The sequence below is a fragment of the Pongo pygmaeus genome, chromosome 6 (assembly GCF_028885625.2).
Source record: "Pongo pygmaeus isolate AG05252 chromosome 6, NHGRI_mPonPyg2-v2.0_pri, whole genome shotgun sequence".
Classification (NCBI taxonomy): domain Eukaryota; kingdom Metazoa; phylum Chordata; class Mammalia; order Primates; family Hominidae; genus Pongo; species Pongo pygmaeus.
This window is the reverse complement of record NC_072379.2, coordinates 139363299-139389252: the sequence shown is the minus strand read 5'-3', so window position 1 is coordinate 139389252 and position 25954 is coordinate 139363299. Positions and strand designations below refer to the sequence as shown.

Here is a 25954-nt window from a genome sequence, read left to right as displayed (position 1 = left end):
CACCCAGGCTGGAGTGCAGTGGCGCAATCTCGGCTCACTACAGCCTCTGCCTCCCGGGTTCCAGCGATTCTCCTGCCTCAGCCTCCTGGGTAGGTGGCATTACAGGCGCACACCACCATGTCCAGCTAATTTTTTTGTATTTTTAGTAGCGATGGGGTTTCGCTATGTTGGCCAGGCTGGTCTTGAACTCCTGACCTCAGGCGATCTTCCCGCCTCAGCCTCCCAAAGTGCTGGGATTACAGGCGTGAGCCACCACGCCTGGCCTGGTTTTATATTTTCAAAGCATTTTCACAGCCATTCCCTCTCTTAGTCCTCACAAGAGTTTAATTAAGCAACTGCATCATATGCTTGAGCAAAGGGAATTCACAGAGGTGTGTGACTTGTCCAAGGATACGTAGTGCCCAAGCCCAGGGGTTTGAGTCTCATACCATCACCCTCTCCTTCTATCACGGGCCAGGTCTGCTCAGGTGGGTCACAGAGAGCTGTGGGCCCCTGCCTTGGCTTGTTGACTAAGTGGGTGAGGCTGGACACATGCACACATGCTGCCAAGTACCTGCACCCAAACACAGGAGGCCACTATATTGGTGACAGACCTAGGAAGTTGGCAGAAGTTGGACACTTTCTGGTAGAAGGTGTCCTGGTAGAGACAGTTGATTGACTGAGGAAGGACCTGTGGATATGGCTGCCGTACCTCTCAGAACTTTAATGTAAATTCTTATTATTTATTTGAGACGGAGTCTCACTCCGTCACCCAGGCTGGAGTGCAGTGGCACCATCTCGGCTCACTGCAACCTCTGCCTCCCGGGTTCAAGTGATTCTCTTGCCTCAGCCTCCTGAGTAGCTGGGATTACAGGCATACGCTACCACACCTGGCTAATTTTTGTATTTTTAGTAGAGATGGGGTTTCACCATGTTGGCCAGGCTGGTCTCAAACTCTTGACCTCAGGTAACCCGGCCTAATGCAAATTCTTAACTGGACCGTGGAAGCCAGGGTTTGGCAGCTGGTCTCAGAGCTTACCCTTTGTGAACAAAGTGGGGAGAGGAGGGTTCTGTGAGGAAGGGCAGACACTCCAGCAAAAATGAGGGACTCACATGACTCCTCTGGGATGCGGCTTGTTTAGGGGAGCTGCTCAGGCAGCTGGTGTCTTTGTGTGGAGCTCTCTCCTCCCAAAGCCAGCCCTAGAGCCCTCCCTCCACCTGGCACCAAGCAGCCATCTCCATCCCCTCAACACCTGTTTGGGAGGCCTGGCGTGGAGGATACCTGTGCGTAGAAAAACAATCTCCCAGTGGGGATGTCCCACACTAGGACGATGGCTGAACCAGCGGTGATCTCAGGGGTTCCCAGAAGGCCGCCTTCTCTCTAGATGCCTTTCTTTTCCTGTGATCCTGCGAGCTGAAGTCCTGGCTACAGTTCCAACCTTACAGCTTTATCTCTAGGTTTGTGTCTTTGATTCCCACCAAAATACAGATGTGTCAGGGAAGACTAGTACTCCAGGATGCCATTGGTCTCTGATCTGAGATCTCCTCCTGGGGGTGAAAGAGGAGGGGAAAGAGGGTGAGGTTTGCTTTCGGGGGAGGCTGCATGGCTGCTCCTCAGAACAGGAGAGGGCTAGCCCCCACAGGAGGCTCAGCAGGCTGTTTATCTTGATCGGTGCCCGCCCTGAGTCGGCTCTGGGACACACACTGAACAGATTGATGGATCCATTCCTCAAGAATAGACTAATCAACAAGGAATGAAAACTCTGTCGCAAGACAAGAAATTTCTAAAAGGCACCTTAACTGAGAAAAATTAAGAGTGCTTCCTGATGGTGGAGAACTGGGAGGAGGCTCGTGCTTCGTAGGTCTCCTAGCTTTGCTCTTCTTCTCTGTGGTTGGCTTAGTTTATGGATATATTCCAAAGGTCAGAATTTAAATTCTGGCTCCTACCTAAGGACTCCTTGCAGACCAAGAAATGTATAAAGGAGCAGGAGAATAACTTAAGGCCAAGGAGAAGACCAGTCCAGGGGAAGAGCCCTAAAGCCTGCCTTCCTCTCACTGAAAGGCAGATAGGCTGTGATTGGGGCCCTGATACCCAGATGCTAAGAGTGGAGCAGGGGGCTGGGCACAGTGGCTCACGCCTGTAATCCCAGCACTTTGGGAGGCTGAGGTGGGCGGATCACCTGAGGTCAGGAGTTCGGGACCAGCCTGACCAACATGGAGAAACCCTGTCTCTACTAAAAATACAAAATTGGCCAGGAGTGGTGGCACACGCCTGTAATCCCAGCTACTCGGGAGACTGAGGCAAGAGAATCGCTTGAACTCAGGAGGCGGAGGTTGTGGTGAGCCAAGATTGCACTATTGCACTCCAGCCTGGGCAACAAGAATGAAACTCTATCTCAAAAAAAAAAAAAAAAAAAAAGGGCTGGGCGCGGTGGCTCACGCCTGTAATTCCAGCACTTTGGGAGGCCAAGAGGGGAGGATCACGAAGTTAGGAGATTGAGACCATCCTGGCTAACACGGTGAAACCCCGTCTCTATTAAAAATACAAAAAGTTAGCTGGGTGTGGTGGCATGCGCCTGTAGTCCCAGCTACTCAGGAGGCTGAGGCAGAATCACTTGAACCTGGGAGGCGGAGGTTGCAGTGAGCCGAGATCGCACCACTGCACTCCAACTTGGGCAACAGAGCGAGACGCTGTCTCAAAAAAAAAAAAAAAAAAAAAAAAAAATAGTGGAGCAGGGAAAGGGTGGACTGACAGCCACTGCTGGATGAGAGGATGCCAGGAAGTCCAGGGGTATTAAGAGGAGCAGCAGGCCAGGTGCGGTGGCTCAAGCCTGTAATTCCAGCACTTTGGGAGGCTGAGGCAGGTGGATCACCTGAGGTCAGGAGTTCAAGACCAGCCTGACCAACATGGTGAAACCCTGTCTCTACTAAAAATACAAAAATTATACAGGTGTGGTGGTATACCCCTGTAATCCCAGCTACTCGGGAGGCTGGGCAGGAGAATCACTTGAACCTGGGAGGTGGAGGTTGCAGTGAGCCAAGATCACGCCATTGCACTCCAGCCTGGGTGACAGAGCAAGACTCTGTCTCAAAAAAAGAGGAACAGCACAATGTGGCTGGTATCTCTTTTCCTCTCCACTGGCATCACAAACCAAGGGGACCATTCGCTTTCCCCAGACCTCACACAACTTCTGGCCATGAGAAGCAGCTCAGTAAATGTCAGCTGCAGTCATAAGTGGTATTTGTCCTCTGGAAGCCCCCGGTGAGTGTCCACAGTTCCCTGGGACCCTGGAGGGGCTCCGTGGCCTGCTCCTGCTGCCTGCCCTGATGTCCCCTAACACAGTCCTGGAAACGAGGGGTGCCTGGTGACTTCCAGCCTCCTCTTACGTGTTTAGTTCTGAAAGCCAGGGTTACTCCATCCCAGAAGGCACCAGCTGCTCTCTGGCCATATCTTACAGAAGGGGCAGTACAACACTGGCTTGATATTCATCTATGAACCAATTTAATTTTAATTCAAAAATGACTTCTGATCTGGCAGATGATTTGGGGTTCTAGAAAGAAATTGGGCCAGGCATGGTGGCTCATGCCTGTAATCCCAGCACTTTGGGAGGCTGAGGCGGGAGAATCCTGTGAGCTCAGGAATTGGAGACCAGCCTGGGCAACGTAGCAAGACTTCGTTTCTACAATAATAATAATAATAATAAAAGGCCAGGTGCGGTGGTTCACACCTGTAATCCCAGCACTTTGGGAGACCACGAGACGGGCGGATCATGAGGTCAGGAGTTCGAGACCAGCCTGGCTAACATGGTGAAACCTCGCCTCTATTAAAAACACAAAAATTAGCTAGGCGTGGTGGCGGGATCCTGTAATCCCAGCTACTAGGGAGGTTGAGGCAGAAGAATCGCTTGAATCTGGAAGGCAGAAGTTGCAGTGAGCTGAGGTCACACCATTGCACTCCAGCCTGGGCAACAAGAGTGAAACTCTGTCTCAAAAAAAAAAAAAAAAAAAAAGGGCCGGGCATGGTGGCTCATGCCTGTAATCCCAGCACTTTAGGAGGCCGAGACGGGTGGATCATGAGGTCAGGAGTTCAAGACCAGCCTGACCAACATAGTGAAACCCAGTCTGTACTAAAAATACAAAAAAAATTAGCTGGGCGTGGTAGTGGGCGCCAGTAGTCCCAGCTACTTGGGAGGCTGAGGCAGGAGAATTGCTTGAGCCCAGGAGGTGGAGGTTGAGGTTGCAGTGAGCCGAGATCGTGCCACTGGATTCCATTCCAGCCTGGGTGACAGAGTGAGACTCAGTCTCAAAAAAAAAAAAAAAAAAAAAAAAAAGAAGAAGAAGATCAGGCATGGTGGCTCCTGCCTGTAATCCCAGCACTTTGAGAAGCCAAGGTGGGCAGATCACTTGAGCTCAGGAGTTGAAGATCAGCCTGAGCAACATGGTGAAACCTTGTCTCTACAAAAAATACAAAAATTAGCCAGGTGTGGTGGCGTGTGTCTGTAGTCCCAGCCACTTGGGAGAACCTCTTGAACCCAGGAGGTGGAGGTTGCAGTGAGCCAAGATCCCACCACTGTACTCCAGCTTGGGTGACAGAGTATGACCCTGTCTCAAAAAAAAAAAAAAAAAGAAAGAAAGAAATGACCCTGTCTCAAAAAAAAAAAAAAAGAAAGAAAGAAAAAAAATTGCAGGTGTCTTCCCCTATCCCAGGAGGGTGGCCAAGTCAGCGCTGCTAGAATAGAGTGAATTCCAGTTCCATCTCCATCAGATAGTTCCTGACCATTTGGCAAGACGGTACTTCTGGTATTTCTGCTAAAAGGCTTCGCTCCCCAAAGTGAAGACCTGAGGTGTGAATGTCAGGAACAAAATGATAGCAGCATTCTGGTTTCTCATTGCAGGCTTTTGTTCCATTCTCCCTGCCTGAGCTGTTTCAAACAGCCTCTTCTCTCTCTTGCTGTTTTGCCTCCCTCCTTTCCTTCACTACCCTCTTCTTCAAGCAAGAAACAAAATTCAGTAGAAAGCAGCAGAAGTGCTGGGGAGACAGAAAAGTGAAAGGGGAGAAGAGTCCACTTCGTCCTCCCTCTCCTAGCCTGAAGTCCTGCCTTCTCCAGGAGTCAAGAGTCAGTGAAAACAATGGTGCTGGTTTTCCTGAGAGTCAGCAGCTACGGCCTGTGGTGTGAGTCAAGGGAGAGGTGTGGCCCATCCAGACTAGGAGGATTAGGGGTGAGCAGCAAGTCCACGCTGGGGTCTAAAGTGCCACTGGGGCAACACTACGGTATCCTGGCTACCTTTGGTTTCAGAGGCGGCCTCTTTGGTGGGTGCGACTGGCTTTGCAAACATCTTAGCAAGTGCAATGGGTATTTTCACTTGGACCCTGGGCCATAAGAACGGGGCTGGAGTCCAGTGGGAGGCCGTTCGAGGCACTCTCCCCATATAGGTGCAGGCTGTTGCGGGCGATCAGCTCCTTGGCCATGAGCACGAAGACTTCGTCTATGTTCTTTGACTCCTTGGCAGATGTCTCCAAAACGGCCAGGAGGCCGTACTTCTCAGCCAGTGTGCAGGCATCCTCGAACAGGACGTGCCGCTTTTCCCAGAGGTCACATTTATTTCCTGGAAGGAAAAGATAAACCGATATTCCACTGAGTAACTTAATCTGGTTTCTTTCAAAATGAACTTTACAAATAACATTTTAGTTCTTCAATAGGCACGCATGCATTCATCACAAATGGTAATTGAGGGCACATTTTTTTGTTTCTTTTTTTTTTTTTTTTTTTGAGATGGAGTTTCACTCTTGTCGCCCAGGCTGGAGTGCAATGGTGCAATCTTGGCTCATTGCAACCTCCGTCTCCCAGGTTCAGGCAATTATCCTGCCTCAGCCTCCCAAGTAGCTGGAATTACAGGCACCTGCCACCACGCCCGGCTAGTTTTGTATTTTCAGTAGAGAAGGGGTTTTGCCATATTGGCCAGGCTGGTCTCGTACTCCTGACCTCAGGTGATCACCTGCTTCGGCCTCCGAAAGTGCTGGGATTACAGGCATGAGCCACCGCACCTGGCCCTTGCTCCTCTTTTTACTCTCTTTTTCTCCTCCTCAAACAGCAGAGTGTTAGATGCTGTCTGAGATGGAGCTCATTTAGCTGAGTAGACTGTGATCAGGATTTGCTGGATTGGAGGTGCATAATGGAAGACTTTCTTTTGCTTTTTTTTTTGAGATGGAGTCTCACTTTGTCACCCAGGCTGGAGTGCAGTGGTACAGTCTTAGCTCACTGCTACCTTTGCCTCCCAGGTTCAAATGAGTCTCGTGCCTCAGACTCCCGAGTAGCTGAGATTACAGGCCAATGCCACCACGCCTGGCTAATTTTTGTATTTTTAGTAGAGACAGGGTTTCACCATGTTGACCAGGCTGGTCTTGAACTCCTGGCCTCCAGTGATCTGCCCACCTTGGCCTCCCAAAGTGCTGGGATTATAGGCATGAACCACCACGCCTGGCCTAAAGGACTTTCTGAGAAAGCTATAATTTACACACAATAAAAGTTTGCCTTTGATTTCCCTGAGGCAGGAATCTAAAGATAAAATTACTTTCCCACAGGATTTGTTCTACCAGACATCAAGATTTATTACAAAACTGTAGTAATTAAGACAAGCTAGACTATTGTTTCTGAACCTGGTTTTCATTCCTGTCCCCACAGGAGCCTCTGTAGATATTTTTTTCCATAATTTCCCCTTCTTCCATAAAACATGTTTAAACCTTTTATTTTGAAACAATTATAGATATACGGGAAGTCATTATATATGTATATATATAGATAAGTGTATATATATATACACACACATATATACACACACACACATATATATATATAGAGAGAGAGAGAGAGAGAAAGAGAGGGGTCCAGTTTACCCTTCACCCAGTTTCCCCCAATATAATATCTTGTATAACTAGTACATTATCAATACCAGGAAATTGACATTGGTGCTATCCACAGACTTTAATCAGATTTCTTGTCATGAGTCCAGGCTTGGTGGCTCATGCCTGTAATCCCTGCACTTTGGGAAGCCGAGGTGGGTGGATCACCTGAGGTCAGGAGTTTGAGACCAGCCTGGCCAAGATGGCAAGAAACCATCTCTACTAAAAATACAAAATTAGCTGAGTGTGGTGGTGCATGCCTGTAGTCCCAGCTACGGGGGAGGCTGAAGCAGGAGAATCACCTGAACCCAGGAGGCAGAGGTTGCAGTGAGCTGAGATCGCACCATTGCACTCCAGCCTGGGCGACAACAGCGAAACGCCATCTCAAAAAAAAAAAAAAAATTTATCAGCCAGGCACAGTGGCTCACGCCTGCAATCCCTGCATTATGGGAAGCTGAGGCAGGTGGATCACCTGAGGTCAGGAATTCGAGACCATCCTGGCCAACATGGCAAAACCCCATCTACTAAAAATACAAAAAATTAACTGGGTGTGGTGGCACGTGCCTGTAATACCAGCTACTCAGGAGGCTGAGGCAGGAGAATCACCTGAACCCGGGAGGCGGAGGTTGCAGTGAACTAAGATTGTGCCACTGCACTCCAGCCTGGGCAACAAGAATAAAATTCTGTCTTAAAAAAAAAAAAAAGTTTCTTGTCATGAAATGAATAAATGTCCCAAGCACTTATTTGTGTGTATATTTATAATTATACACAATGTGATCACATGCATAGATTCCTTTAATCACCACCACAGTCAAAGCACTCAACAGTTCTGTTCTCACAAAGCTCTCTTTCATGCTATTCCTTTATAACTCTCACCACCCCCGGTCCTCCGCCCCTGCTAACCACCAGTCTATTCTAGTTCCAGAATATTATATAAATAGATTCATATATGTAATCTTTTGAGATTGTCTTTTTTCACTCAGCATAATTCCTCTGAGATCCATTCAAGTTGTTGTATAAATCAGTAGTTTGTTTTCTGCATACCACTAGTAGTTTTTATTGCTGAGTAGTATTCCATAGTATGCATGGACCAACATTTGTGTTTTTTTTTTAAAATGTAGTCTCTCTCTGTTACCCAAGCTGGAGTACAGTGGCACCATCTTGGCTCACTGCAACCTCTGCCTCCCAGGTTCAAGCGATTCTCCTGCTTCAGCCTCCTGAGTAGCTGGGACTCCAGGCACACACCACCATGCCCAGCTAATTTTTGTATTTTTAGTAGAGACAGAGCTTCACCATGTTGGCCAGGCTGGCCTTGAACTCCTGACCTCAGATGATCCGCCCACCTTGGCTTCCCAAAATGTTGGGATTACAGGCGTGAGCCACCACGCCCAGCCAAGGACCAATATTTGTTTAACCATCCACCTTATTTATTTATTTATTTGAGCAGAGCCTTGCTCTGTTGCTCAGGCTGGAGTGCAGTGGTGCTATCTTGGCTCACTGCAACCTCCGCCTCCCAGGTTCAAGAGATTCTCATACCTCAGCTTCTCTAGTAACTGGGATTACAGGCATGCACCACCATGCCTGGCTAATTTTTGTATTTTTAGTAGAGACAGGGTTTCACCATGTTAGCCAGGCTGGTCTTGAACTCCTGACCTCAAGTGATCCACCCGCCTCAGCCTCCCAAAGTGCCGGGATTACAGGCATGAGCCACTGTGCCTGGCCTTTATTTATTCATTTTTTTTGAGACAGGGTCTTGTCCTGTCACCTGGGCTGGAGTGTAGTGGCATGATCATAGCTCACTGCAGCGTTAACATTCTAGGCTCAAGCAGTCAGCCTCTCAAATAACTAGGACTACAGACATGCACCACCATCCATGGCTAATTTTTTTTTTTGGTGATAGGGTCTCACTTTGTTGCCCAGGCTGGAGTGCAGTGGAGTGATCTTGGCCTATGAAAATTTACTACCACAGATGTACTGTGTATGGCCCTTTGGAGGGCCATAAACCATTGTAAAAGTGAGGATATTTTCACTCCCAAGAGCATGAATGAACTAGATCAATGGAGAGGAAAAACAGCTCAGAAACTCATCTATAAATGTGTACTCTACAAAAAGATGGCGCCACAGAGCAGTGGAAAAGGTTGCCTTTTTTTTTTTTTTTTTTGAGACAGCATCTCACTCTGTTGCCCAGGCTGGAGTGCAGTGGCGTGATCTCGGCTCACTGCAACCTCCACTTCCCAGGTTCAAGTGATTCTCCTGCCTCCGCCTCCCGAGTAGCTGGGATTACAGGCACCCGCCACCACGCCCAGCTAATTTTTGTATTTTTCTAGTAGAGACGGGGTTTTACCATGTTGGCCAGGCTGGTCTTGAACTCCTGACTTCAGGTAATCAGCCCATCTCAGCCTCCCAAAGTGTTGGGATTACAGGCGTGAGCCACCGTGCCTGGCCAAGGTTGCCTTTTTGTTAAATGGTACTGAGACAATTAGATCTTTATATAGAAAAATTTTGGACCCATACCTTTCACCATACATAAAAAATCAATTACAGGTAGATCTAAATGTAAAAGGCAGAGTAATGATAATAATTAATCAATTAAACTTTAAAAGGTAATATAATCTTGATGATTTCAATTAAGAAAAAATTTCCTAAATAGGACACAGGAAGCAATCATTATTAAAGAAAAGATCAATAGATTGAAATATATTAAAATTAAGAGTGTCTGTTCATCAAAATACACCATCAAGAGACGAAAAGGCTGGGTATAGTGGTTCATGCCTGTAAACCCAATGGTTTGGGAAGCTGAGGCAAGAGGATCACTTGAGCCCAGGAATTCAAGACCAGCCTGGGCAATACAGCAAGACCCCATCTCTACAAAACATAATACAAAACTAGCTGGGGCTGGGCATGGTGGCTCACACCTGTAATCTCAGCACTTTGGGAGGCTGAGGCTAGTGGATCACTTGAGGCCAGGAGTTTGAGACCAGCTTGGCCAACATGGTGAAACCTCATCTTTACTCATAATATAAAAATTAGCTGGGTGTAGTGGCATGTGCCTGTAATCCCAGCTACTTGGGAGGCTGAGGCATGAGAATCGTTGAACCCAGGAGGTGGAGGTTGCAGTGAGACGAGATTGGGCCACTGTACCCCAGCCTGTGTCACAGATCAAGACTCTGTCTCAAAAAACAACACAAAACAACCTAACTGGACATGTTGGAATGCGCCTGTCATCCCAGCTACTTGGAAGATTGAGGCAGGAGGATTGCTTCAGCCCAGGAGTTCGAAGCTGCCGTAAGCTAGGACAGCACTATTGCACTCCAGCCTGGGTGACAGAGTTGGACCTTATCTATAAAAAATAAAACATAAAAGGCCAGGCGTGGTGGCTCATGCCTGTAATCCCAGCACTTTGGGAGGCCGAGGCGGGTGGATCATGAGGTCAGGGGTTCGAGACCAGCCTGACCAACATGGTGAAACCCCGTCTCTATTAAAAATACAAAAATTACCTGGGCGTGGTGGTGGGCGCCTATAATCCCAGCTACTCAGGAGGCTGAGGCAGGAGAATTGCTTGAACCTGGGAGGCGGAGGTTGCAGTGAGCTAAGATCGTGCCACTGCACTCCAAACTGGGCGACAGAGCAAGACTCAGTCTCAAACAAATAAAAATAAAATAAAAAATAAAAAAACCAAAATATTCCTTCCTTCAGGTATTTTTAAGAAGAGAGAGGGAAAAGTTACTCCACAGGGTGGAAGATGATGTTTGCAACATATGTAACTGACAAAGGGCTGGGGCCTCCTTCAAGAGAACCTAGTGCCGAGAATGCAGGTCACAGACAGCCCAACAGGACCCTAGTGCAGCGCCCTAGTGGGGATAGCACCCCATCCCCCGTACCATGAGGGCACTCACGCACATCCATGCTGCAGGATGCGGGATTCGATTCCTCTATCAGGCAACCTTGGCTTTTGAGCACCCCACTGCCTGAAAAATAAACTTTCTTTGAATTGTGCTTAGTCTAAGACTCTTCCTACCTACCAAGCCGTCCTTCCTCCGTTCTCTCCTTCCCAGGGGCAGGTCTACATCTCATAGAAGACTCCCTGCCTCCTTCTGCTCCTTCTTCTTCTTCTTTTTTTTTTTTTGAGATGGAGTCTCTGTTGCCCAGGCTGGAGTGCAATGGCGCGATCTCAGCTCACTGCAACCTCTGCCTCCCAGGTTCAAGCGATTCTCCTGGCTCAGCCTCCTGAGTAGCTGGGATTACAGGCTCCCACCACCACACCCAGCTATTTTTTGTATTCTTAGTAGAGACAGGGTTTCGCCATGTTGGCCAGGCTGGTCTCAAACTCCTGACCTCAGGTGATCCACCTGCCTCGGCCTCCCAAAGTGCTGGGATTACAGGCATGAGCCACCGTGCCCAGCCCTGCTCCTTCTTCTTTATCCCCCACAGCTGCTTCTCCCAATAAATCTCTTGCATGTCTATCTCATCCTGTCCCAACATCTGCTTCCTGGAGGACCCACACTGACACAGACTCATTTTCAGAAGATATAAGCTACTGTTAGGAATTGACAAGAAAAAGATAAACAGAAAAATGGGCCTTGGACTTGAAAAGTATTTCATAACAGAGGATATCCAAATAGCTAACAAACACCTGAAAAGGTGTTCAATTTCATTAATAAACAGGGAAATACAAATGAAAAACACTAGTGATCTCATGACACACTTCTCAGGGTGCATGCAAGTAAAAGGACTAATAGCACCAGATGTTGGTGAGGATGTAGAACAACTGAAACCCACACACACTGCTGATGGGAGTACAGACTAGAACGACCACTCTGGCAAGTGGTTTGAGATGATCTAGAGCTGCATGACCATGCAATTTTGCTCCTGGGTATTACTCAACACAGATGTGTGCCCATCGGCATCAATAAACATATACCTGAATGTTCAGAGCAGCAATTTTCCTAGTTGCCCCAAACTAGAAACAACTCAAATGTCCATTGCCAAGAGAACAGAGAAATACTCTGTATTTCTTGCAAAGGAATAGTATATGAATTATACAAAAGAATAGATTACAGCCACATGCAACAATGGATGAAACTCATAAACAATATTGAGGGAAAGAAAGTTAGGCAAAAAGGTATGATTTTGTTTATATATAATGTACAAAACAATAGCAAAACAAGACGAGGCATTGTGGCTCACACCTGTAATCCCAGCACTTTGGGAGGCTGAGGTGGGCGGATCACTTGAGGTGGGGAGTTCAAGACCAGCCTGGCCAAGATAGTAAAACGTGTCTGTACTAAAAATACAAAAATTAGCTGGGCATGGTGGCACATGCCTGTAATCCCAGCTACTTGAGAGGCTGAGGCAGGAGAATCACTTGAACCTGGGAGGTGGAGTTTGCAGTGAGCCGAGATCACGCCACTGCACTCCAGCCTGGGCAACAGAGTGAGACTCCATCTCAAAACAAAAACAAAAACAAGAAACCCACAAAACAAACAAACAAAAAAACCCACCAAAACAAAACTGCAGTATTTAGGGATGTGGGCTGAGGTAGTAAAATGATTAAAAAAGAAAAAAGCAAAGAAGTGTTTATCATAAAAGCACTTGCCTTTGGGGCAGGAGTGTGGAGTAATGAAGTGAAAGCTGGTGGGGGTGAAGAGTGGGCTGGCAATATTCTTTTTTTTTTTTTTTTTTTTTTGAGACATGGTCTCACTGTGTCACCCAGGCTGTAGTGCAGTGGTGTGATCACAGCTTACTGCAGACTCTACCTCCTGGGCTAAAGCAATCCTCCCAATTCAGCCTCCTGTGTAGCTGGGACTACAGGCGCATGCCATCACGCCCAGCTAATTTGTAATTTTTTTGTAGAGATCGGGTCTCCCTATGTTGCTCAGGCTGGTCCCACCTCTGCCTCCCAAAGTGTTGGGATTACAGGTGTGAGCCCACACCCGGTCAATATTCTCTGTCTTTTTTTTTTTTTTTTTTTTTTTTTTAAGAGACGGAGTCTCTCTCTGTCACCCAGGCTGGAGTGAAGTGGCACAATCTCGGCTTACTGCAACCTCTGCCTCCCAGTTTCAAGCAATTCTCCCGCCTCAGCCTCCCGAGTAGCTGGGACTACATACAGGTGCATGCCGCCCCGCCCGGCTAATTTTTTTTTTTTTTGTATTTTAGCAGAGATGGGGTTACACTGTGTTGCCCAGGCTGGTCTCCAACTCCTGAGCTCAGGCAATCCACCCGCCTCAGCCTCCCAAAGTGCTAGGACTACAGGCGTGAGCCACCGCACCTCGCCAATATTCTCTGTCTTGACCCAGCTGGTGTTTGCTCAGCAGTTCCCTTTGAGACAAATCAATGTGTACTTTTCTTTATATACATTAATATGTCCCAATAAAAAAGATTTTGAAAATCTTTTCCCATAGTCACTGTCACCAACCTGCCCAGCGTCAAAGCTGGACTTAGATCATAATGATCCCCAAAGAAGTTTAAATCCAAGACCATTTTCAGCAGACATTAGCACATTGGAGTGCTACAGTAGGCTAGGAAAGGGGGCCCATGGAGACCAGGCTCTGGCCTCAGGCAGCTGTCAATGCTAAAAGGGTCTTTGCAGGTGTGATTAATTTGAGGATCTTGAGATGGGGGGATTATTCTGGACTAGCTAGGCAGGCCCTGAATGCAATCGCAAGTAACCTTACAAGGGGGAGGTAGAGGGAGACTTGATCCCACACAGGCAGGAAAAGGTGAGGCACACAGAGCCAAAGATGGCACCAGAAGCCAGAGGAGGCGAGGGACAGAGTCTCCCCTACAGCGTCCAGAGGGGCATGGCCCTGCTGACACCTCCATTTCAGCCCCACAGGACTGATTTCAGAGTTGTGGCCTCCAGAACAGTGGGAGAACACATCTGTTGTTTTCAGCCCCCAGCTTGTGGCAGCTGGTTACAGCAGCCACGGGAAGCTCGAATAGCACGCACCTTCAAGAGAACCATGCGTGTGTTTTTAGCTGGTGAGCCTGAAGCTCAGGGCTGAGCTCTGCTTCTAGAAGAAAGGAATGAGAGTCCCTAGTGGAGGAAGGGATGTGGTGGGAAAAGGAACCCCTGCAGCCAGGAATCTGATCTACTCCCTGCATCCCACTCCATCTGTGGATTTGACTTTTTTTTTTTTTTTTTTTTTTAAGAAATAGGGTCTCCATCTGTTATCTAGGCTGGAGCACGGTGGCTCAATCATAGCTCACTGCAGCCTTGAACTCCTAGCCTCAAGCAATGTGCCCACCTCAGTCTCCAGAGTAGCTGAGACTATAGGCGTACACCACTGAGTGCAGCTAATTTTTTTTTTTTTGAGACAGAGTCTTGATCTGTCACCCAGGCTGGAGTGCAGTGGTGCGATCTTGGCTCACGGCAGCCTCTGCCTCCTAGGTTCAAGTGATTCTTGTGCCTCAGCCTCCCGAGTGGCTGGGACTACAGGCACTAGCCACCACACCTGGCTGCCTTTTTTTTTTTATTTTGTATTTTTAGTAGAGATGGGGTTTCACCATGTTGGCCAGGCTGGTCTCAAACTCCTGACCTCAAGTGATCCACCTGCCTCAGCCTCCCAAAGTGCTGGGATTACAGGTGTGAGCCACTGCGCCTGGCTTAATTTTTTATTTTTTGTAGAGATGGAGGTCTCACTATGTTGCCTGGGCTGATCTCAAGCTCCTGGCATCAAGCAATCTTCCCACCTCAACTTCCCAAAGTGCTGGGATTTATAGCTGTGAGCCACGGCGCCCAGCTGGATTCTAACTTTTATGACCTGCTCCTTCCACCTGCTCCTCTACCACAACTAGATCAACAGTGCTGATGTCCACGGTTCCACCTTCCAACAGCCAGGGCTGCACACTCCGGGGTGAGCCAGGTGCCTGGAGGAACGAAAAGGATCTGAAGTTTGCTAAGTGCACAGTGACAGATGGCCTTGCCCCAAGGAAGGGCTTCTTCATTTCGTTAGGGAGGCAAGAGAGACACACAGAACATTAAATGGCTAGATAAGAATGTACCAATCCAAGACAGCAATAAAATAGCATACGCTATGGACCAGGTGAGCTGCATGAGTTGTTTGTAGTATAAGCATACAACCCCCAAATCCCCCAAACTCTGAAACTCCACTCCTGGGCAGCTGTAACCAGTGCATTTCTTGATAATTCATTTGACAGTAAAATCTGAGCTAAACTAGCCATTTGAAGTTTTTTGTTTGATTTATTTATTTATTTATTTATTTATTTATTTATTTTTGAGACAGAGTTTTGTTCTTGTTGCCCAGGCTGGAGTGCAATGGTGTGATCTCGGCTCACTGCAACATCCACCTCCTGGGTTCAAGCGATTCTCCCACCTCAGCCTTCTGAGTAGCTGGGATTACAGGTGCCCACCACCAAGCCCAGCTAGTAGAGATGGGGTTTCTCTATGTTGGTCAGGCTGGTCTCAAATTCCCGACCTCAGGTGATCTGCCCGCCTTGGCCTCCCAAAGTGCTAGGATTACAGACATGAGCCACTGCACCCAGCTGTTTGTTTTAAAAATAAAAATAAAGATGGGGTCTTGCTATGTTGCCCAGGCTGGTGTTGAACTCCTGGCCTTAAGCAATCCCCTACCTCAGCCTCCCAAAGTGCTGGGATTACTGACGTGAGCCACCACACCTGGCTTGAATAATTTTTTTTTTTTTTTTTTGAGACAGAGTCTTGCTCTGTCACCCAGGTTGGAGTGCAGTGGTGTGATCTCAGCTCACTGCAACCTCCGCCTCCTGGGTTCAAGCGAGTCTCCTGCCTCAGCCTCCCGAGTAGCTGGGATTCCAGGCATGCGCCACCGTGTCTGGCTAATTTTTGTGTTTTTATTACAAAATAATCCACCTGCCTTGGCCTCCCAAAGTGCTGAGATTACAGGCATGAGCCACCATGCCCAGCATTAAAGATTTTATTCAACCTGCTCTGGATGACTATTTATACATCTGACTGCATAAATAGTAACGTATTTGGCCATGGGCCATTGGCCCAGACCCTGCTGAGGGTGTTATGTAACACAGAGTACATTTTTCTAAAATCTGACGAATTCTGAACTCTGAAATATTTGGCCCTGAGGGTTTTTGTTGAGTGATTGTGGACCTGTAATATAACAGGACTTTAAGTGGGAGGTTTGGCTGAGATCTTTAGAGGGACAAATATCAGATGTTGAAGAAAGTTATGAGACAGAGCATCCAGGATAACCTACAAAAAAGGCTGGTTCCCTGCAATCCCAGCACTTTGGGAGGCGAGGTGGGTGGATCATTTGAGGTCAGGAGTTTGAGACGAGTCTGGCCAACATGGTGAAACCCTGTCTCTACTAAAAATACAAAAATTAGCCAGGTGTGATGGCAGGTGCCTGTAATCCCAGCTGCTTGGGAGGCTGAGACAGGAGAATCACTTGAACCCGGGTGGTGGAGGTTGCAGTGAGCTGAGATTGAACCACTGCACTCCAGCCTGGGCTACAGAGCAAGACCCTGTCTCAAAAAAAAGAAAAAAAAAAAAAAAAAGAGGTCAGGTCCTAAAGCCCTTGCTGCGATGGAGTGAGGGCAGGAGAAAGATGGGAAGCCAACCATCCCCAGAAGAAAAGCAGGACTGGGACCTGAAGTACCTTGTGAACTATGTTCAGGAATATGTGCGTCATTCTAAGGGAAATGGGGGCCTCTGAGGGTTTTACATGGGGACATTAGGAGGATCCTGGCCCCCTGTGGCCAGCTAGAGGAAGAACAGCTGTACAAATCAACATGCAATCAACCCCTGACACCGGGGTCATTCCTGTGCTGATAAAGTGGCTTCGAGGAGCTGGGGATAAACTTCTGAGACAGAAAGAAGCACCTGTATGAGGCAATGTGTGCAGGGACACTTCCGTGAGGGATGACACGAATTTTTCTGGATTCAGGCAGGGAGGCCACGAACAGAAAACAGGAAGGCTGCTGTGTCAGCCCTCTGGCATGGACACCTTATAAACCGGGAGACTGGGACACTCTAGATCATCTTTGGGGGCATTTCTAGAACCAAGGAAGAAGTGAGGCAGAGATGGTTGTTATGAAAGACAGACTAGGGTATAAATACCAAGCAAACATTCTGAGATTCCTGGAAATCCTGCAACATCCTGGCATCTGTCACCCTTCTCTGATGCATCTGTTTCACAGAGTGATTAAAGACGGAGCTGGCTGGGGGAGAGGCAGCCGGGAGCCTGTGTGCTGGAGACAGGGAGCTGCCTTCAGAGATAGTGCAGAGGGGCCGGGGGTGGTGGTTCACGCCTGTAATCCCAGTACTTTGGGAGGCTGAGGTGGACGGATCACCTGAGGTTGGGGGTTCAAGACCAGCCTAGCCAACATGGTGAAATCCTGTCTCTACTAAAGCAAAAATTAGCTAAGTGTGGTGGCGGGAGCCTGTAATCCCAGCTACTCGGGAGGCTGAGGCAGAAGAATTGCTTGAACCTGAGAGGCGGAGATTGCAGTGAGTCGAGGTCGCGCCCCTGCACTCCAGCCGAGGCAACAGAGTAAGACTCTGTCTCAGAAAAAGAGAGAAGGTAGCGCAGAGGGAGGCACCTGAGGTTGGGCAGCTTCCCACTCAGCCCTGAGGAAGAACTGCCTCCACTGTGTCCTGGAGATGCATGACCTTAATACAAAGGTGGATCTGGTCCACATTCCTGGGGAAACTGCACATAGCTTAGAACTGCTTCATTCCCAAGTGAGATGCGTGCATTCCGCCCTTCTGTGGGAGCCACCATTGCTGGGTTTCCTTTTGTCCCTGGAGGGTATGGGCTGCACCTGCCTGTCCACCCTGGCTGTTTGTATGCCATGGCACAGCTCTCCCATCTTTGCTCTACTAGGACATAAGAGTTTCCTTTTATTATTTATTTATTTTTTTTTTAAGAGACCAAGTTTTGCTTTCTCACCCAGGCTGGAGTGCAGTGGTATGATCACAGCTCACTGCAGCCTCAAATTCCTGGGCTCAACTGATTCCCCCCACCCTAACCTCCAACGTAGCTGGGACTATAGGCCTGTGCCACCACATCTCACTATTTTGTTTTGTTTTAGTTTTTGTAGAGATGAGGTCTCACTATGTTGACCAGGATGGTCTCAAGCTATCCTCCCGCCTCAGCTTCCCAAAGTGCTGGGATTACAGGCATGAACCACCGTGCCTGGCCCAAAGACATTCATCACAGAAATAGAAAAGATTATCCTAAAATTTATATGGAACCATGAAAGACTCAGAATAGTCAAAGCTACCCTGAGCAAAAAGAACCAACCTAGAGGAATCACATTGCCTGACTTCAAATTATACTACAGAACTAGAGTAACCAAAACAGTGTGGTACTGATAAAAACAGACACATAGACCAATGGAACAGAATCCAGAATCCAGAAATAAATCCATACATCTACAGTAAAGTCATTTTCGACAAAGGTGCTAAGAACATATGTTGGGGAAAGGACAGTCTCTTCAATAAGTGGTGCTGGGAAAACTGGATACCCATATGGAGTGCAATGGTACAATCTCAGCTTACTATAACCTCTGCCTGCTGGGCTCAAGCAATCCTCCCACCTCAGCCTCCTGAGTAGCTGGGACTGCAGGTGTGCACCACCACACTCAGCTAATTTTTTTTATTTTTTGTAGAGACGAGGTTTTGCCATGTTGCTTAGGCTGGTCTTGAACTCCTGGGCTCAAGCAATTTACCTGCCTCGCCCTCCAAAGTGCTGGGATTACAGGCATGAACCACCACGCCCCATCTAGTTTATGTATTTTAATGTAAATTATTGGTAAACACTTAGAAATTGCCTCTTCTTTTTTCAAGAACCCATTTGTACCCAATAAATATATATACCTACTAGATACCCATAAAAAATTAAAAAACAAAACTCACCTGTTCACTCTGCAGTAGAGACTGTCAAAAATAAAAATAAAGGGCCAGGCACATTGGCTCATGCCTGTAATCCCAGCACTTTGGGAGGGCCAGGCAGGAGGATCACTTGAGTCCAGGAGTTCCAGACCAGCCTGGGCAACACGGCAAAACCCTGTCTTTACAAAAAATTAAAAAAAAAAAATGGGCTGGGCATGGTGGCATCCAGCTTAAAGGCACTTTCTGAGGCCCTATCCATCACTTAACACTTTTTTTGTTTTTTTTGTTTGTTTGTTTTCCGACGGAGTGTTGCTCTGTCACCCAGGCTGGAGTGCAATGGCTCGATCTCGAATCACTGCAACCTCTGCCTCCTGGGTTCAAGCAATTCTCCTGCCTCAGCCTCCCAAGTAGCTGGGACTACAGGCGCCCGCCATCACGCCTGGCTATTTTTTTTGTATTTTTAGTAGAGATGGGGTTTCACCATGTTAGCCAGGATGGTCTTGATCTCCTGACCTCGTGATCCGCCCGCCTCGGCCTCCCAAAGTGCTGGGATTACAGGTGTGAGCCACCACGCCCGGCTGCATCACTTACACTTTTAAGATTTCATTTTCCACTGTCATTAGAAACACGCAGAAAGCTGAGCATCCTCAGAGGAGAGTAAACAAAAGTTAAAAACTTCAAAAATGCCATACCAATCAGCATAATGACCACATTTGCAGCTCCATATTTCTCTATCTCATGAATCCAGTGAGGGATGGACTCGAACGTGGACCGCCGGGTGAGGTCATAGGCGATGATGGCCGCGTGGGCACTGCGGTAGTAGCTTTGGGTGATGGTGCGGAAGCGCTCCTGGCCAGCTGTGTCCCACACCTGCATCTGGAGAAGGACAGAAAGGAGAGTCCAAATCAGGGGTTCCCACAGGTAATGGGGACTCCTTCACCTACATCACCTTAAAAACACAGTTTTCTGGTTCTCACTTCTAGATATTCAGACCCAGTAGATCTGGGGTGGGATCCAGGAATCTATTCTTCCAGTTGCTCCCTGGATGACTTGGATATCCTCCTTGGTTGGGGAACGACCATCTAAGACAAACTTGTCCAACCCGCAACCCACGGGACACATTTGACCCAGGACAACTTTGAATGCAGCCCAACACAAATTTTTAAACTTTCTTAAAATATTATGAGTTTCTTGCATTTTTTTTTTTTTTTTTAGCTCATCAGTTATCATTAGTGTTAGTGTAATTTATGTTTGGCCCAAGAGAATTCTTCTTCCAACACGGCCCAGGGAAACCAGAAGCTTGGACAGCCCTGATTTAAGGGATGCTGCTGTCAGAGAGGTGGACCTGTTTTTTTTTTTTTTTTTTTGAGACGGAGTCTCACTCTGTCATCCAGGCTGGAGTGCAGTGGCGCGATCTCTGCTCACTGCAAGCTCTGCCTCCCGGGTTCACACCACTCTCCTGCCTCAGCCTCCCGAGTAGCTGGGACTACAGGCGCCCGCCACCACGCCCGGCTAATTTTTTTGTATTTTTAGTAGAGACGGGGTTTCACTGTGTTAGCCAGGATGGTCTCGATCTCCTGACCTCGTGATCTGCTGGCCTCGGCCTCCCAAAGTGCTGAGATTACAGGCGTGAGCCACTGCGCCCGGCCTATTTTATCTTTTTGAGACAGAGTCTTGCTCTGACTCCCAGGCTGGAGTGCAATGGTGTGATCTTGGCTCACTGCAACCTCTGCCTCCCGGGTTCAAGTAATTTTCATGCCTCAAGCCTCCCGAGCAGCTGGGATTACAGGCATGCGCCACCACGCCCGGTTAATTTTTTTGTATTTTTAGTAGAGATGGGGTTTCCCCCCGTTGGCCAGGCTGGTCTTGAACTCCTGACCTTGGGTGATCCGGCTGCCTCGGCCTCCAAAAGTGCTGGGATTACAGACATGAACCACCATGCCTGGCAGTTTATGGCATTTTTGAGTACATAGGAAATTTGACCTTTTTTTTTTTTGAGACAGAGTCTCACACTGTCGCCTAGGCTGGAATGCAGTGGTATGATCTCAGCTCACTGTAACCTCTGCCTCCCAGGTTTGAGAGATTCTTGTACCTCAGCCTCCCAAGTAGCTAGGACTATAGGCAGCTGCCACCATGCCTGGCTAATTTTTGTACTTTTAGTAGAGACAGGGTTTCACCATGTTGGCCAGGCTGGTCTTGAACTCCGGACCTCAAGTCATCCACCCGCCTTGGCCTCCCGAAGTGCTGGGATTACAGGTGTGAGCCACCTTGCCTGGCCACTAGAAAATTTGACCTTTTAAGGCCAGGTTTGGTGGCTCACGCCTGTAATCCCAGCACTTTGGGAGGGTGAAGTGGGAGGATTGTTTGAGCCCATGAGTTTGAGACTGGCCTGAGCAACACAGGAAAATCCTGTCCCTACAACAAATTTAAAAAATGAGTTGGGCATGGTGGGGTGCACCTGTGGTTCCAGCTATTCAGGAGGCTGAGGTGAGAGGATCACTTGAGTCGGGGAGATGGAGGCTGGAGTGAGCTGTGATTGTGCCACTGCACTTCAGCCTGAGTGACAGAGCAAGACCCTGTCTCAGGCTGGGTGTGGTGATTCACATCTGTAATCCCAGCACTTTGGGAGGTAGAGGCGGGTGGATCACTTGAGGTCAGGAGTTCGAGACCAGTCTGGCCAACATAGTGAAACCTCATCTCTACTAAAAATACAAAACTTAGCCCAGTGTGGTGGTGTGCACCTGTAAATCCAGCTACTTGGAATGCTGAGGCATGAGAATTGCTTGAGTCCAGGAGGCGGAGATTGCAGTGAGCTGAAACTGTGCTCCTGCACTCCAGTCTGGGTGATGGAGTGAGACTCTGCCTCAAAAAAACAAAAACAAAAAGTCCTGTCTACACCCCCTACCCCCCAAAAAAAGCAAATTTGACCTTTACATAGAGAAATGTATAAATTTGACCTTCATAGTTAGATTCAGCAGTATTTTCCTTACTGGCGTCTAGGTTCGTGTCTCATTTAAAGCCTGATTTTCCCATTCCATGATGAGAAAATAAATACTCCCATGTTTTCTTCCACTATTTGTATTATTTCATGTTTTGTACTGAAATCTTTTATTGCTCAGACATGTGCTTTGTTGTTGGGAATTCTGGCTAAAAAAGGTGGAACTGGCCAGGCGCGGTGGCTCACACCTGTAATCCCAGCACTCTGGGAGGCTGAGGCGGGTGGATCATGAGGTCAGGAGATAGAAACCATCCTGGCTAACACGATGAAACCCCGTCTCCACTAAAAATACAAAAAAAAAAAAAAAAAATTAGCCAGGCGTGGTGGCGGGCGCCTGTAGTCCCTGTTACTTGGGAGGCTGAGGTGGGAGGCTGAAGCGGGAGGCTGAGGCAGGAGAATGGCATGAACTCGGGAGGTGGAGCTTGCAGTGAGCCGAGATCACGCCACTGCACTCCAGCCTGGGCAACGGAACGAGACTCCGTCTCAAGGAAAAAAAAAAAAAAAAAAAAGAAAAGGTGGAACCAGTCCCGTCCCGGTGCCCTCTGACCTTCACTTTTTTGCCGTCAATATCAAGGGAGCGCACGGTAAAGTCCACTCCAATCGTGTTCTGCTGTGTCTCAGTGTAGACTCCAGACTTGAAATGCTGCACCACACACGTCTTCCCCACATTGGAATCCCCAATGAGGATAATCTTGAACAAATAGTCAAAGTTCTCATCCGCTGTCCTGGCTGAGCTGGAGAAGTGCATGGTTCTTGCCACCTAGAATAGAGCTAGGAAGAAAGGATGGAATTCAGCACCAGGAACTGGGGATCCAGTATAAGACGAGATGAAGGGAGGTCATTACCTACACAGCGCTACATTCTTGTGAGAGGACAATGCTAATGATGCTAGTCAGGCACAGAGGAGTTGTCCCCATAAGCTGACATCTGCCCTACATGTGTTGATCTTACTTTAGGGGTGCTCTTGGAATAAAGAGGTACTACTGCCATTCTCTGGTGGGTCCAGTGGATGGTCAACACCATCAGATAAAAGCAGTGATATATCCTAGGCCTGGAGACGAGGTGCCACATGCTCCATCAGAGTGCCCGGAGAGCAGGAGGATGGCAGAGGAAATGCCCACAGCAGTGACTCACCTGCCATTGGAGGTCCCACTAGTGTCAATTTCACCTGGGGAGAAAGATTCCCAACTGCTGTAAGACTGACCATCCAGGCTGGGCACGATGGCTCATGCCTGTAATCCCAGTGCTTCGGGAGGCCAAGGTGGGTGGATCACCCGAGGTTGGGAGTTTGAGACCAGCCTGACCAACATAGAGAAACCCCATCTCTACTAAAAATACAAAATTAGCTGGGTGTGGTGGCGTATGCCTATAATCTCAGCTATTTGGGAGGCTGAGGCAGGAGAATCACTTGAATCCGGGAGGCAGAAATTGCAGTGAGCCGAGATCACGCCATTGCACTCCAGCCTGGGCAACAAGAGCGAAACTCCACCTCAAAAAAAAACCCCAAAAAACAAAAAACTACTGACCATCTAGGTAGTCAGCAACGAGGACTGATAAGAGGTGATTGGTAAGTCAGCTTGGGGAAGAGTGACATGACCTTTTTGTTCTGTTTGGAGCCTAATTTTTTTGACCACGAAATTAGGATTTTGAGAATATTCAAAATTAAAACCACAGCTATAATGTTATGGCATATTTTACCAAAGGCTGGTTATGGCATATTTTACCAAAGGTTTTTTTTTCTTTTTTTCGAGACAGAGTCTCGCTGTGTCGCCCAGGCTGGAGTGCAATGGCATGATCTCAGTTCACTGCAACCTCTGCCTTCCAGTTCAAACGATTCTCCCGCCTCAGCCTCCCGAGTAGCTGGGATTATAGACCTGCACTACCACACCCAGGTAATTTTTGTATTTTTAGTAGAGACGGGGTTTCACCCATTTGGTCAGGCTGGTCTCGAATGCCTGACCTCAAGTGATTTACCTGCCTCAGTCTCCCAAACTGCTGGGATTACAGACCTGAACCATCATGTGCCGCCAGAAAATTAAGGTTTCTAATGACGGTGTTTCACAAACTAACTGATTATCAGAATTATCTGGGAGTATCATTGAAAAATATATATTTCCTTCTTTTTTTTTTTTGAGACAGAGTTTCACTCTTCTTGCCCAGGCTGGAGTGCGATGGTGTGGTCTCGGCTCACTGCAACATCCACCTCCCGGGTTCAAGTGATTCTCTTGCCTCAGCCTCCCAGGTAGCTGGGATTACAGGCGCCTACCACCACGCCTGGCTAATTTTTGTATTTTTAGTCGATACAGAGTTTCGCCATGTTGGCCAGGCTGGTTAGGAACTCCTGACCTCAGGTGATCTGCCTGCCTGGGTCTCCCAAAGTGTTACAGGCCTCCCAAAGATTACAGGCATGAGCCACCGTGCCCGGCTGGAGAATAAAAGTTTCTAATGACAGTGTTTCACAAACTAACTGATTATCAGAATTATCTGGGAATATCACTGAAAAAATATATTTTTGGAGCTCATCCCAGACTTGCTAAACATATTTTACCTTGTTCTTTTAAAAATTATTTCTTAATTTTTTTTTTTTTTTTGAGATAGACTCTCGCTTTGTCACCCAGGCTGGAGTGCAGTGGTATGATCTCAAAACTGCACTGGGCCAGGTTTTGTGTTTTGTGTTTTTAACTTTAAAATATGTTTAGTGCGCCAGGCCACAGTCGCTCATGCCTGTAATCCTAGCACTTTGGCAGGCCGAGGCAGAAGGATCACTTGACGCCAGGAGGTTGAAAGTAGTCTGAGCAATATAATGAGATCCCCGCCTTCCGCCCATCCCCCCGCCTTGTCCCTGTGCCCATCTCTATTAAAATAATAAGAAATAGGCCAGGTGCAGTGGCTCACACCTGTAATCCAAGCAATTTGGGAGGCTGAGGCAGGTGGATCACTTGAGGTCAGGAGTTCAAGATCAGCCTGGCCAACATGGTGAAACCCCATCTCTACTAAAAATATAAAACATTAGCCGGGCGTGGTGGCATGCACCTGTAATCCCAGCTACTTGGGAGGCTAAGGCAGGAGAATGGGTTGAACCCAGAGGGCAGGGGTTGCAGTGAGCCGAGACTGCACCATTGCAGTCCAGCCTGGGCAACAAGAGCGAAACTCCGTTTCAAAAAACAAACAAACAAACAAACAAAATACAAAACCAAAAACCTCTGTCTCTCTTCCCTCTCCTCCCCTCTTGCTCTGTCTCTTCCCCAGGTGATTCTGATGATGAGCCAGGTTTGGAAAACACCAATCGACCAAGTCACCTACCTGAAACTTTACTCCCACCATCAGCATCCCTGGCTTAAATGTACACCTATGCTTAAATATCTCTGATCACAAGGAACTGACTACCTCCTGAAAAATTTCCATTTTGCACTGGGCAGCTCTCACTTCTGTGGGATTGACACCTCCCTCCGTGAGGTTTCCATCTGTCTAGCTCAGTGCTATCCTTACTCTGCCAAGACACATCACATTCCTGTTCCACATGACAGCCCATCAGATATTTGAAGCAGCAAGAATATCCCCCCGAGGAGAATATCCTCATCCTCTTTAACTGTTCTTCAAGAGAGTGTGTTCGGACTCCTCATCCAATTGCTCTAAAAGTAACTGAAACCTGATCCCACTTAATGATTACATTTGATGTGCTGCAAATTGCTCCTGCCTTGTGACATCCTTCTTCACCTCTCCGTTTTACTCTGGTTTTCTCTAAAGTCATAGACAAGGACACTCTGTCTCATCACACAAGGTAAAATGCACTCAAATGTCCAATCTGCATGCAGAAACCCAAGGCTTTAAGGCGATGAAGAAGGATCCCATACCTCTCTTGGCCCTCTCTGAAATCACATATGGGTAGGTGATCCAGCAGACAACAGACACAATCAAACCACTTTTTTCCTGTCTGACTTTTCAACTAAAGACAGCCATTCCACTTCCGGTGTCTTGGTCTTATCACTGTAACTTGAGCTGAGACTTTACTTCCATGTCTCCCCGCACCCTCGGGAGTCCTCAGAGTTTCCACGAAAGCCCCCTTTCATTTAGTCTACAAGCCTTGCTGGGAGGCACAGGCAGCGTCCACCCCGATGATGTCCTCCCGCCGGCATCCCGCAGCCTTCGCCTTCTTGGTTCACCTGTCGCTTACCTGTCTCACTCTCTCACCTCTGCTGGTCAGCAGGTAATGTTTTCTCTTTCTTCTGGT

The 25954-nt window shown here is 47.9% G+C and overlaps 1 protein-coding gene across 1 annotated transcript; it reads right to left on the bottom strand.

Moving 5' to 3' along the window:
* Positions 1-5317: 5317 nt before the first annotated feature.
* RAB19 (RAB19, member RAS oncogene family) lies at positions 5318-25954 on the bottom strand. Its single transcript, XM_054496900.1, has 4 exons — positions 25898-25954; positions 22271-22494; positions 19418-19601; positions 5318-5586 (listed from the first exon to the last, which is right to left on the bottom strand). Exons 2-4 carry the CDS (start codon positions 22469-22471, stop codon positions 5318-5320), a joined length of 654 nt encoding a protein of 217 aa, XP_054352875.1. The 5' UTR covers positions 22472-22494; positions 25898-25954.

Excerpts from the sequence above, each read along its gene's own strand:
- RAB19 (XM_054496900.1), bottom strand. The coding sequence starts at position 22,471 with ATGCACTTCTCCAGCTCAGCCAGGACAGCGGATGAGAACTTTGACTAT. Across the intron at positions 19,602-22,270 it reads TTGACGGCAAAAAAGTGAAG|ATGCAGGTGTGGGACACAGC; the intron begins GTCAGAGGGCAC and ends GTCCTTCTCCAG. Across the intron at positions 5,587-19,417 it reads TGTGGTCATTATGCTGATTG|GAAATAAATGTGACCTCTGG; the intron begins GTATGGCATTTT and ends TTTTCCTTCCAG.